This window comes from Notothenia coriiceps, unplaced genomic scaffold (genome assembly GCF_000735185.1).
Source record: "Notothenia coriiceps isolate Sejong01 unplaced genomic scaffold, NC01 NC01_scaffold00022118, whole genome shotgun sequence".
In the NCBI taxonomy this organism is placed as follows: domain Eukaryota; kingdom Metazoa; phylum Chordata; class Actinopteri; order Perciformes; family Nototheniidae; genus Notothenia; species Notothenia coriiceps.
This window is the reverse complement of record NW_011354819.1, coordinates 3,518-17,640: the sequence shown is the minus strand read 5'-3', so window position 1 is coordinate 17,640 and position 14,123 is coordinate 3,518. Positions and strand designations below refer to the sequence as shown.

At 38.1% G+C, this 14,123-nt stretch overlaps 2 protein-coding genes across 3 annotated transcripts in view; both read left to right on the top strand.

Annotated features, from left to right (window-relative positions):
* Positions 1-7,602, top strand: part of atosa (atos homolog A) — a 38,400-nt gene extending 30,798 nt beyond the window's left edge. For both annotated transcript variants that reach the window (XM_010780662.1, XM_010780661.1), the window contains exons 7-12: positions 2,329-2,417; positions 3,601-3,697; positions 3,807-3,965; positions 4,659-4,727; positions 5,095-5,279; positions 6,425-7,602. In XM_010780662.1, coding sequence (XP_010778964.1) covers positions 2,329-2,417; positions 3,601-3,697; positions 3,807-3,965; positions 4,659-4,727; positions 5,095-5,279; positions 6,425-6,578 — 753 coding nt within the window. In that variant the 3' untranslated portion in view covers positions 6,579-7,602. The remainder of the gene's footprint in view (positions 1-2,328; positions 2,418-3,600; positions 3,698-3,806; positions 3,966-4,658; positions 4,728-5,094; positions 5,280-6,424) is intronic.
* Positions 7,603-9,361: 1,759 nt separating this feature from the next.
* LOC104953688 (cAMP-regulated phosphoprotein 19-A-like) lies at positions 9,362-13,266 on the top strand. The gene is made up of 3 exons (XM_010780660.1): positions 9,362-9,533; positions 10,954-11,076; positions 11,697-13,266. The coding sequence occupies exons 1-3, from the start codon at positions 9,477-9,479 to the stop codon at positions 11,865-11,867; spliced, it is 351 nt and encodes a 116-aa protein (XP_010778962.1). The 5' UTR covers positions 9,362-9,476; the 3' UTR covers positions 11,868-13,266.
* Positions 13,267-14,123: the final 857 nt, after the last annotated feature.

Sequence of the window (14,123 nt, the reverse complement as noted above, 5' to 3'; positions counted from 1 at the left end):
GGGGGGGCAGGGACAGTGCCAGACCAGCTGGGTAAACAGTGCGTCCTAGCCATCATTGGTTCAGTTTGATGGCTTGCGGGACGAAAGACAGCCTAGATCTGTTATTTTTGAACAGAGGGGCACGATATCTCCGCCGGGTGGCAACAGTTCAAAGTAAGAGGCAAGTGGGTGCCTCAGGTCACTCTCAATATTGAAGAAGAAGAAGGCATCTAAATACACATGTAGGTGGTTATTTCTTTATACTTTCTTACTTTTAAGTCTCTAGATTTCTTATACAATTCACAAAGTGTTGGCATTAGATAATGCCATATTTTCACAATTTAACAAAACATTAAAAAAATACTTAATAGAAGGAATAATAAAATAATATTGTCTTTATATTATTCATTGGGGAGGTTCCACAGTAATATCTGTTTAACAAATCCCCTATTCAACTTTATATCTTGCACAATTGTATACATATATTTTACAGATATGTATCAACATTTGTTTTTCTCATACTCTTATGTTTTTTACACGGGGGTTTTTCATATAATCTGATTTGTATGTCACTTTATTCCTAAAACTTTATTTGATATGGCTGTTGACAGTCATTTCAGATGTTTGGATTGACACGAAGAGATATCCCTCTGTAAAATGTTGGATTTTAATATTGTATGTCAACAAAATGAAACAAAAATCAGGAGTTTTGATCTTGCAGTAAATGCACAGTAGCATTTATATATATTTAAAAACAATTGAGAAAATTTGCAATTCTAAACATATAATTGTCCCAATGCAAATAATCAACTGGGTTAGTTAAATGGTTAGCATTAGTTCAAATGATTCCCCGATGCAGTTGAAGTGTCTCGAGTGGACACTTTGTGTGCAGGCTCACAGTCACACACACTTCCTGACTCAGACTCCGTCAGTATCCGTGCCGTTTGTTTGCCATAACACCACACTCACTACCCTTCACTTCAAGCCATCTGAAGCATTACTCACAGTACTTTCGGACGAAGTGAGACCACAAATGTTTTCCTAAAGAGACTTTGAAATACAGTATCTGGCAGCTGTTTTTATTGCTGCTGCTCAGACAAGGTTAATGTACACACACACACAGACACACAAAAACACACACACACACACACACACACGCACACGCACAAGAACACAGACATGGGCAAGTGACTCATCTGTGCCTTGTTACCACAACACGTTGTCTCATCAGAACGTCACAGTTTCCTGTATACATATGTTAATATTTTGACATCATTTTGTCTTTATTTTGCCTTTTGTATCTTTACCTGATCTAAAACGTGTTGTATTATTTCAATAATATATAGTTTTAATTAAAGATGTATTTGTATTTCTTCCTGGAAAAGTCTCTCGTGTCATCTTCAAATGTCCATTTAAGAGTACAATATTTATTTATTTATTTTAATCTTGTATTTGTCATAATGTATTAGCACTTTGATAAATGTATTAAATTGAGAAAAGTACCTTGTTCATGTCTTAACCCTTGTGTTGTGTTTGAGAGCTGTTACCGTTCATGGTGTTCGCGGGTCAATTTTGAGCCATGATTTATCTCAGTCCAAAACACTCAAGAATAATGATTATCATCCAATATTGTTTTAACTACATCATCATTTATATTTGAGTGTTGTATGTCTTGTAATAATGGACCAAGAGTCTCTTTTAAATAATGATGATGATGATGATGATGATGATGATGATGATGATAACTAACTTATAATGCAATTCATAACCGTACAATCCTATTGTAACTTTATTTTATGGCCCCAAAACACATCACACCACATATTGCACACGTGCATGTGTGTGATCAGGTTCAAGTGTTGGTGTACATATTCTTTGAGAAAGGTTGAGTTCCCATGGGGGGAGGGAGGGGGAGACCAGGTGCATGTTGCGAAAAAAGTATTGTTACAGTGAATGAAGGGGGTGGGGTGTCTAAAGTCAAAGATGAATCTTGATTGGGCTAAATTTGACCCAAAACACCAAATTATACACTTTTCTTTTTTAGAGACCTTCAGACTTGGCTAAAATTGTCAAAATCAGTTTTGTAGTGTTTATATATCTGTTGTGGAGGATGTCATGAAGCCTCTTTCCGATTTTAAAAACTAGAGCGTAGTTATTATATAATTTTAACTTGAACCAGGTCACTGGAGACCCGAACACAACATAAGGGTTAAATGTACAAAAAGAATGTTTAGGTGAAAAACATAATAATAAAAGAAAATATGTCCAAAGCATCTCGTCCTCTCCACTCTGACCTGGGATACTATGACAGCTTCTCTGTGTTGACCATGTGCTGTGTGTTTCCGGCAGGTTCCTCAGAGGAAGAATCAGACAGGCTACTTCGACCTGGACACCTCTCTGGCCGGCTGTAAGGGTTTGCCTTGGGCCTCTGGGAAAAGGTACACATTTTCTCACCTGAGCTCTCTGTTACTGCAGTTACCACACTCACTTTGTCCTAGGGATAAGGTCAGCATACTTTCACTGGGTTTACTGCACTCTTAGTAACCGTTAGAGTACAAAGAGTGTTTTATTTGACAGTAACCTCCCACATCATCTGTTTATTAAAAGACCATCTGGATCAAGTTACGCATCATCATTTAAACACTTGTTTGTGTCACTGTGCAACACATCAGCTGTTACTGTGTGTCAGTTCCAACAAGGAGACTCTGATCCTCCTTATTGTGTTACTTGATGATACAGAATATATTTTGTTGATCATTTTTATGATCAAATCAGAGTATAAGGGATCTATATGAGAGAGGAGGATTCCGTCAGCTGCCATATTCAAACCCCAACACGCTGACATGGGCTTGAATCAGCAACAGGTTTTTAGAAGTATTGTCCTGTGTTTGGAGAAGAGACAATAAGAGTGTTGTTCTGAGTGTGAAGGTTAGGTCAGCTCTGTTCTGCTGACTCTCCTCTCACGCTGCCACCTGCTGAAGCTCTGCTGTACTGTGGCTGCATCTAGAACCACACGCACTGCTCAAAATGGCAGACACGACGCCTATACGCAGAGCCTCATGGCACTGCCTACACACTGCAGATGTGGGTGGTTGCTCAACGCTACTTCTAATATAATATCATACATGGCTCTCAGGGTGTAAAGTTAATTTGGCTGGTTAAAGCTTTCACTATTCTATATATTAATGTCGTTTTTGTTAGATTTGTTTGTGTGACCAAACAACGTACATCTGCCTGTTGGTTAGAGTAATAACAAACATTTGTAATGAAAGATATGGATTATTGTTACCCACAAAATGATGTGTAACCACCAGAGTCAAGCTGAGATGGACATTTTAAGGGAAACCAAGAAGACCAACAGCATTAGGAACTCATGTTTGAAAATATATACTTTAAAAAGAGTCTGTTTCGTAGCTAGGTTCATAAAGAAAATAAGTAATTGGCCTCTGATTCTTTGATTTTGAATGAAATAGCATGACATCATTTTATCTTACCTTTGAAGCAGGTCTGTTGAGATGTACTAGGGATGCTTGCCACGTACACATCTTAAGATGCTCTTTCTTTCACACAGCTCACCCTAAAAACGAAGCTAATCAAGTGTGTGTGTGTTTGAACCCTCAGGGTGTGTCCGAAGAGAGAGGGTTACACCGATGAGTCACAGCAGCTGTTCAGTGCCAGCGCTCCACCTGCCAGTCTCAGTCTGCTGGGAAACTTTGAGGTAAAACTAAAAAACACACTCGCACTTTTTTCCATTCCTCATCTTGGAGAACACTCTCACTCATTAACTACAATTATCTAACAAAATGTAAATACCTGTGTTTCCCTAGGAGTGTGTGCTGAACTACCGCCTGGAGGCTTTAGGGCTGGTGGAGGGTTTCACAGCCGAGGTGGGGGCCAGCGGGTCTTTCTGCCCCAGTCACCTGACCGTACCTGTGGAGGTGTCCTTCTACAGCGTATCCGATGACAACGCTCCCTCACCGTATATGGTGAGATATCTATCAATATCTGTTTTATTCTAAACTATCTGACTAAGCCTTGAGCCGAAAGCTTTAGCTGCAGATGTCCTTACAATGGACTAATTTAACAATTAGTCCATTCACTCGAAAATAATCTTCAAATACTTTGATAATTAATTCATCTTTAAAGTAATTTATAATGCAAAGATGTCAGAAAATATGGAGATTCTCATTTGCTGAGTTCTAGATCATATTAAGCTGAGTATCTTTGGATCAAAACAGGGAAATAAAGACAAAAAATAATAATAATCGAGAATACAATAGCCAGATTAATCAACAATAAAAATAACTGTAATATCCAACGTTAGTTTCAACTTTTCAATGAATCGTCAAATATTTTTGATGAATAGGTTTCGAGTATTTCTTTAAGCAAAGAAAGTTATAATTCCCTGATTCCAGCTTTGTAAATGCAAATATTTTCTGGTTATCTGAACTCAATATGTTTACGTTGAGGACAAAAGAAACATTTGACGACGCCATCTTAGGCTTTGGGCATTGCTGAAACGCATTTTCTGCATTTTAAAGTTAACACAACCTCTCAATTAGTTGAGTAAATACTGTATGATAAATCTAAGCCGTTTTCAGAGCTGCTCTTAGAGTGTGAGCTCCAGTGTGTACTTCCTTTGTATACCTGCTGTGACAACGGTTGTTATGTGTTTACAGGGTGTTATAAACCTGGAGACCCTGGGGAAACGGGGCTACCGTGTACCTCCATCAGGAACCATTCAAGTGGTGAGACAACTTTTAGGTTATGTAATCCTTGTCAAACCAAAAATGTAGAAAAATGTTCATAATGTATGTTTCGAAAATATCTGCATCATGGTGTACACATGGCTGAGAACAAAGAGAACATGAGACAAAGTAACTAAAGAACAGGGAGACCCCTACTGGTTATGGAGGGTATATTCATCATCTAACAAGAGCATGTTTTTATTAAATGATGGTGCTTATACTTCTGACTTTAAGGGGTGTTGTTCTCTATATACTTATTAAAAGATATATATTTGTATCGACAGTAAGATTTTAGCTTTATGTATCTTTCACAGCATGTCACTTTCAACGAGTCTCAACCCTCATTCTTTCGTGTTGTCCCTTCCAGACCTTATTCAATCCCAACAAGACAGTGGTGAAGATGTTTGTTGTGACGTACGACCTCCGAGCCATGCCAGCGGGACACCAGACCTTCCTGCGCCAGAGGACCTTCTCTGTTCCCGTCCGCCGCGACACAACCAATCAGAGCAGGAAGCCCCTCGGACGCACCCTGCGCTACCTCGTCCACCTGAGGTGAGCTGCTGCAGGGACGCACCATCTGGAACAAAAATTACTACTCGTGATTATTTTGACTGATATTGTATTTACGATGTGATACTCAATATAAGAGGGAAGGATAAACAATTTTTTTTAAACATTATTCTCAATTTCATTGAAAAAATATTAAAATAATGACATTATGATTTTTTTTAAAGTGGATTTAGAGAAAGTTTTTTTGGTCAGTAGAATACCGATAATATGTTGGGACTTCTCTTCAGCACCACAATGCTTATTTCAGGATGATCTTTTCCCATATGTTTAATTAAATCTGCACAGCTCTCCAATTTAAATTCTAGTATTTTGTCATATTTTTACTGTACTTGGTAACAATATTTTGTTTAAATATTTCTCTTAATTTTCTGTTTTTTAATCGTTTTTTACAATAGAACTATTCTTGCTCCTTTTTACATTATTACATTACATTTGCTCCTTTTACTCCAACTTATTAATATTCCTACTGTGTTTACGTACGCAGCATTTACAATTGTGCAAATTGCTCATATGTGTAACCCTACTTGGCAATAAACCCGATTCTGATGTTTGGCCTTTACCAGATATTGTGCTTTTTGCAATTCGGATATCAGAATCCCTTTATTAGTCCCACGGAGGGGAAATGTGCGTAGTTACAGCAGGAAAAAGAGCCACAGACAGCTTAATGTTACATAATGTTAAATATGTGACATGCATTAAAAAAAAAGTACTAAGTAAAAAATATAATATAAAAAAAATTAAATAAAAAATACACATCCTGTAATAGTTCTTAGGATTTAGCAGCCAGGTATATATTACACAGCTATTAATGGCATTTACATATTGCACAATAGTTTGTTGGTATTTAGCAGCAAGGGGTGATATAGTCCGTGTTGTGGTGTGTGTGGGGGGGGGGGTCAACTAGGGGCTGTGCTGGTTGTATAGTCTGACCGCTGCAGTAAAGAAAGACCTGCGATATCTCTCCGTGAGGTTATTGTCCAAATTGCAATTTTCAAGAACAAATGTGATTAACTATACAGCCTGTTCATTTCCTCTGTAGCCCATACTATAACTGGGACATAATGATTAGCGATAATGTTTCTCCTTCCTCATCATCCTCTCCGTCTTTCCTCTCTAATCCCGACCAGGTTCCACAGTTCGAAGTCTGGGAAGATCTACCTCCATAGGGACATCCGTCTGCTGTTTTCCAGGAAGTCCATGGAGGTGGACAGTGGAGCGGCCTACGAGCTGCAGTCCTCCACAGAGTCCCCGATGGACCCACCTTTCTCCCCCCGCTGTTGAGGCGACCACCAAATATTTCAATCACACCTCGATGCCAGCGATAGACTCTTCCGCAGCCCATGGCTAGACAAAACGCTCTAAGCGAGAAGCAATTTCAGGACTGCATTCAACAAGACTCACCTGGCATGTGCCCTAAATCTCAAGTTACCTCCCTTCTGTCACCCAGAACTGACAAGGGGGGAGGGGCTAAGAACCTGGGAAACTCGTCAGACATTGTTGAGACATTCGATCAAAGGTTACGGTTATAGAGTGTGTTTCAGATCCTGTTTTCCTGTTTAAGAAGGCCTTGCCAGTTATGATAGGTCATGTTTTTCCCAGCTGTTGTGTGTATCCCCTCCAGCGTCTGGCAGGAGAGTAGAGACCACTGATCGTCTACAGAAGACGCTTAAGTTATTGCACTCTGTTTACTCAAATCAAAATGTTAATTGGACCTGACATGATAATTAAGTGCTCAATCTTAATTACATTTGTTCCAAATGCAATACAAGGCCCTTTAATATTTAGTTTTGTATCCTTGAAGATTATATTGAACTGAAAGTGAACTCTGCTTCGACCCTGTGATTCCTGAGCAGAGGGAGTAAATATGGAGGAGTAGGTGGTGGTGCAACGCCTTCCCCTCGTCTAAAAAAAAAAAAACGCCATGGACCAGTGAATATGTTGAACAAGCAATCATCAAGATTCAACTGAAAGCATCACAGCTGAACATTAAAAGTGCACTGTGGATTTTTTTTTTCCCTGATTATAACTGGAAGTCAAAACAGAAAATAGTCATATTCTAATACTTTTGTACTGTTACAGAACCACTTTATTGGAAGTGTTGCAATAGAAAGAGTAACCTTAGTTTAGTGTTTACACATTCACTCTGTTTACTTACCATCTTTTTATTTAATATTTAAATTAATATTTCAGTTACTACTTGTGACGTCTGTCATGCTAAGATGATGTAGTGGAAACTGTTTATCATAGTATGTATTTTTGACATTAATATTCAAATCTGAAAAATATATATCTATATATCTTGAAAGCTGTCTCTTGTTGTTATTTCCCCCAATGTGTGTGTCTGCCATTTCTACATCTCTACACACTGACAATGAAAAGAGGAAAACACACATGATTTTAGATGCTCCAATTAATAACTTGGAACTTCACTTTCAACGAAGACAACATGTCTTAATACAAAGTTATTTTTACACAGCAATTTGTTCAAAGGGGATTTCATCAACTAGATTTGCTGCCACCTTTAGACTTGTACATTTAATTAGAAATCTAAAATAAACCAAATTTAAACTAAAGCCAGAAACGGACTAGTTTGTCTACAGGGGATTTTCAATAAGAAAGCATTTCAAATTAACACAATAGGTGGACAAACACTGAAGCAACCCATCTTACCACTTATCTCTAGACGGGCAGATCCTTGGTCAAAGCTTTTTTATTTTACAAAAAAGCCCCTTCCTTTAAGTTTACATAGTTGACAAATCATAGGATTCAAATAATAAATGCCATGTTTGTCCAAGGTATTACACCTACATGTGAGGAGAAAACACTCCTATAGGATAACGCTGCATTCCCAAAAGTATTTGTATTAATATGCAGAGCAATTAATATCCTCAGTGTAGCACATCTCTAACACATTCCCTGACTCTTTATTCGGGGAGGCGCGGTCAAAATGTCTTCAGGCACTCATAAGACCACAGAGAGCAATCTGAAACAGCTGACTATACTAAGTGAGCTGTAGGCAAAGCTGCATATTACAGTAGGTAGTGGTCATTTATTATAGTAAGCTCTGGCACTTAAATGCGTCTGATCAGCCTCAAACTGAGGGTCTTTTTGTTGACCTGGAAGTGTATCATATACACTTTGTTTGAAAAAGTGGTGGGGACAATTTCTCCAGATTTAACATCAGCATTGCAGAGACAAAATATGTCCCTCCCCTGGGTGTTGAACCTCGAGCACCTGCATGACCAACCAATGTATAGACCTGTGGACCACCAATGTGTTCTTAAATTGATCAACTATACGTGTTACTGTGATTTTGAGTGTATTTGTACCTTTGTATTACTGGAGGCCAGCCTTAGGTAGACAAGCCCCCCCCCCCCCACCTCTGAGGGACATGACAAAAAATGGAACACAAGAAATAATAATTAAATAAAATTATAATAAAGCTAACATATTAAAATAATAATGATTAAATAATAATAAAAACAGTAAAATAAAATAAATATTATTGAAATAAATACAATACAATTAAAATAATAACATACCTAATACACTGATAAAAAAAAAAGGCTAAAGATATAAAGCTGTTTTACCAAAACTAAAACAATTAAGTGATGAAAATAAGAATTAAAAACTTTTTTATATAAAACATGAACAAAATATTGTATTAAAAGATGACCACCAAAAAAGAAATCAATCCTGCCTGCTGTTTAGCTTAGTGGTTTAAGCAGGCAGTCCATTCAGCAATCTCTGTGAAACGTGGGTACGAATCCACAGCCTGGTTTAACATATTGGGCTGTGTATTAAAAAAAAGTGTCGGTCCATAATTAAAAATTTAAAAGTTGCTTAAAAAATATTCACTAAATTGAATCACATGCAATACAAAACTGTGTGTGCAGCATTCACTTTACAGATTTGAGGATTATTAGACTGAAATCTGGATTTGCGTTACAGCACATGGGTCAAACAGCTGACGGTGTGTGTTATGCAATGTAAATCCGATCCCAGCACTGTGGCGTGCGAGCCGGGATTGCCCGAACGTGGGCGCGCATGGTGTCTCCGCATGTGTGACGTAGGGAGTGCGCGCTTGGGGCAGGACTTGTATGGAAAGTCAGAGCAGAGGATTTGTGGATCACTTGTAGTTCAACTAGTGTGTGTGTCTGAGATCACGATAACACAGACATGTCGGGGGATAACCAAGAAACACAGACAGCCGAAGAGACATCGATGGAAAAGAAGGTAATTGTTAGCCTTTTAGCACAGTTGACTTTGTTGCAGCTTTAGCTTTTTTTGCCTGCGCGCTCGTTATTGTTGACATTTCAACGCCAGCTACTAATCCCTGTGTAGACTAGTTGATTTTATTTGTCGAATCTCAAAACAACATTCAAATACCGGTTAGTTACCCTGTAGTTTCGGCTGCTGATATATCAAGTGTTTCGGATGGTTAGTGTGAATGTCAGTGGTACCGTTAGCTAATGCTAGCAGCTGGCTATTCGTCAAGCTAACTGTCATGACATTCAAACTGGGACAGTTGGTAGCTCAGATGCTAACATTAGCCTAGCCAAACCCAGTTTGCTGTCTTCAATATTCTAGGGTTTTATTGTCATAACGCACAGTAGCTACAGTGTAGTCATGGCAATGACACTTTTAAGTCCCAGGCTCCTTCAAAAATGCAACATAAATATATATAAGACATAAACAATGAAACCGTAAAAGTTAGAGCAAGAAAATGATGAAAGTGGCCAATGTGAAGGTAAATGTGTAAAAAGTAAACTATAAGATGAGCTAAAAACACAATGAAATACTGTATAATAACGGAATAAAATACTGGTTATTGTGGTCATAAATACATATGTGAAATGCAAACAGATAAAGCCTAGTTACAGTAACCAGAGGTGGAAGAAGTATTCAGATTAGTTACTTAAGTTAAAGTAGTATTATTACAGTGTAACACAAATCTTTGTAGTAAAAGTCCTGCTTTCAAAATTGGTCTTAAGTAAAAAAGTGTTTTCATTACAATATACTTTAAGTACCAAAATATTTACTCAAATCTAAAGATGCTTAATTTAATTACTTAGTTAAGGGTTAATTTCATATACTCTATTTACTATTTACTGAGCAGCTTAAGACATTTGATTATAATAAATGATAATGTGCTAGTTGATTTATATTTTACTATAATAACCAAAATCAGCAAAGTAATTATAGCTGTCAGGTAAATTAAGCGAAATAAAATGTGCAATATTTCCCTACAAAATGTAGTGGGGTAAAAGTGTAAGTAGCATAATGCAAAAATACTTACGGAAAGTACGAACTACCTCCACTTTTTTCTTAAATACAATAATTGAGTCATTGTACTTAGTTACATTCCACCAGTGCTACTTTGTGATACTGCTGGCGAGAATACACATGCCTGTATTATACTTTTTTTTTTTTTAATTGCATAGGTTTTATCCCGATATGTAGAAGTGAATGTTTATACGTTAGTATTCAAAGGTCCTAACATGGAGGGTGAGATTATGTATGTACTATCAGCGGACACATGTTCAGAGGGAGCCTGGAGGTACTTGATGAATGTACTCTTGTTGTACTGCATGTGTGTTTTTACATTTATAGCAAAGCTCATAATGTAATGCATTTTGTTTCTGCTTGTTTCCAGGATGTCCAGGACAAGGTGATCAGTCCTGAAAAGTCAGAGGAGGCTAAACTGAAGTCCAGATACCCAAATTTAGGAAATAAACCCGGGGGCTCTGACCTGCTTCGTAAACGCCTCCAGAAGGGGGTGAGTTATCTCTTGTGTTTCACTGCAAACATACAAAGTTCAGTTACTGTAGGCACAGTCCCTAAGCATACTGTCATTCATTTCTTAGTTGCATTGCATTTAGCACATTGTTGCCAGTTTTCTCATACCTACATGTATGCTGCTGTTGGACAAATTGTTATGAACTCAAGGTTCCCTTTCTAGTGTGTTCCAGAGGATACTATTTGCATCAATAATATAACATTTGAGAAATGGTATATATCTCATGTATGATATCTGAGGACCTGTATAATCTAACATTCTAATCTAATCTGCCAGATTTTGAGCACACAAATAAAACTAAATCTTCTTAAATGGCAGATACAGCACAAAAACATAATGCAAATATAACCAGGTGAAAACCGAGCAAACAGAGCTCTGTATAAATATATATAAATGTATTTGTTGAGCTCGACAGGTAGATGCAATTTTTGGCATTTGCTTTCTTTACCGCCAATAAAAATCACCCAACCTGTTAAATGTTCCGCACTGAGGATTACATTTTTATATATAAATGTATATATATATATATATACACAAAGATTATTGTCTTCTTCTTTCTTGGATCAAACTGTAACATTTGTATTCTTATGTCTCTACAGCAAAAGTACTTTGACTCTGGCGACTACAACATGGCTAAAGCCAAGATCAAGAACAAGCAGTTGCCGACAGCGGCTCCAGAGAAGACGGAGATCACCGGCGACCACATCCCCACCCCCAAGGACCTGGCCCAGAGGAAACCCTCTCTTGTGGCCAGTAAACTGGCAGGCTGATGTCCACACAGCCCCTGCAGCCACCCCCCCCTAACCCTCTCCACTCCAGTCTCAGAGCTGTAACATTTACCTTTCCCAACCCCCACAGTACCTGCCCCCTGCCCACCCAACAGGAACCCAGCACCCAACAGAACTGGCTAGCTGAAATCCTATTTATTTTGATGTCCTTCCCACCTGAACCTGCCTCCTGTCCTTGTTGTTTTCCCCTTGCTTACCCTCTAAACTGACTATCATTGTCTTCTTACTTTTCCATGTTGCTTTTTATTCCCTCTCTACTTCAACGTAAGAAACACTGCAAAACTGGACATCTAAATGTGAGTGTGAAACGTGGAGTGTGACACCTCTGATGATGATACCACGTTGTTTACTGCTGAAGAGAGGGTCGAGGAAGTTGTGTCCTTTTTGGTTTGAGAGTTTTAGCATGGTGGTCAGGACCCCTCCGTTTGGAAGTGTGTGTATATACATATACATATATATATATATTTCCTTTTGTTTGGCACAGAGGAAGATGTCGGCCGTTAAGAACATTTTACATCCGATTTGTATTATTCACTGGATGTCCTTATTCTAAATTACGCCTTCAATCGGCTTGTGATTTACTGAAAAATAGTAATCTTGAGGCCAAGCTCAGTTTTGTTAACACATCGATTGTGAACCATGGGAGGAAAGTACATTTCCCCTCTGTCGGACGAATATAGGTGAAGACCAGAGTGTTATATGGAACTGCATGTGTGACGCAGGGCTCCCAAAGGCGAAACTCACTGACCTCCATTTTGTATTCATTAAGGTGCACCGAACTCGGACAAGAAAAGCTCAGGTGCAGCAGCACCGGGTGGCATGTGAATGATGCAGTAAAGACATCTTGAAACTTTGTAGAGGAGACACTAATTCAGTTTGAACTGCGATGGTGAAAATGTGCACGGTGTTTGTGATGTGCCATCCATTTTAGCCTCAGATTATGACAGTGTCAACGTTTCTGTTTACAACTTGTCCTACTTGTGAAACTACCATGCTAGAAGACTAGTTTATGGGACCTAAAAGTTACATTTCGGTCAGTAGAGACCAGTCTTTGGGTCCTGTTTGCTGTGCGAGCTAAATCTACCATAAAGAATGGTACTGGGAGCAGCTCTTAAAATTGGGAACAAATATTGTTATTCAAAGTGTTCAGACTTGGAAACAAATAACTTCTATATAGATAAGTCGAATGAGTATTATCATAGAAAATGTCCCTGGGCCTGTTCAGTGCTTTTCCAGGGTCCTTTGTGACTGGATGAAGTTTACCTGTGATGAGGTAAATCAAAGCACAACATCCGTCTGAGCTGTGCATGTGTATGGCTGCCCTGCCGTCACTTAGTGCCATTTTGTTTTGTAAATAAAATAGTTTTGCACAAATGTTTAATTGCTGGGTGTGTGTTTTGTGTTTCCTTTTTTATGTTAAGTATATATTGTAGTTAAAGGTGCTTTAAGTTGTCTAACCAATGTGTATTTGAACACAAAAAGGTTTTTAAATATACATTTGTATACAATTATGGGCTTACCAAAATTCATTTGGATAAGGAAAGCAGTACCTTCTGTTCTTCACATGTATTCAGATACACTTAAGAACCAATTGTACGTTAAAGTTGATAAATGAAATCACTGCAAACATGTTACTCATGAATTCCCTATGAAGCACTGACCAGTTTTGAAGCCATCTGTAAACAGAAGGGTGCACAAAGATCATCTGAACTCCAGACACACGCAATGCAGCAGCACCGTCAGCGACGACTCAAGACAGGGAGTATTTCATGTGTTCCGTCTATAACTAAAACCCAATAATGGCACAAACAAAAAGATCCCAAATTACTGTTGAATCATTTATTGCCAGTATCAACAGAACATTATGAGCTTTTTTTGCAAGCACATTGTGTTTGCATTATACTGCAAAGAGGTCATACCCCTTCAGTTGTTTACCTTGCAACAAGAAATAACTTTGTTTCCTTCTATTTTAACAGAACGTATCATGGAAAGACAGACATTAAGTAGACAACTTCCTTATAAGCTATCCCAGTGTATACTGTACTCATATTGATTAAAACAACAAATTGACAAAAACATTCATGTTTATAGGATATTATAACTACATTCTTAATAAAACTTAAACCATAGAGATCGGCTCAGAAGTTTCTACCAAGATATTTGTTTTCCAAAGAATCAAATGTTGTTGTCCTTGGTTCAATTTCTGAAAGTGTGGTTACAAACACTCTTGAGGGCTAC

Coding starts and splice junctions, on each gene's coding strand:
- LOC104953688 (XM_010780660.1), top strand. CDS start 9,477: ATGTCGGGGGATAACCAAGAAACACAGACAGCCGAAGAGACATCGATG. Junction 9,534..10,953: donor AGACATCGATGGAAAAGAAG/GTAATTGTTAGC, acceptor GCTTGTTTCCAG/GATGTCCAGGACAAGGTGAT. Junction 11,077..11,696: donor GTAAACGCCTCCAGAAGGGG/GTGAGTTATCTC, acceptor ATGTCTCTACAG/CAAAAGTACTTTGACTCTGG.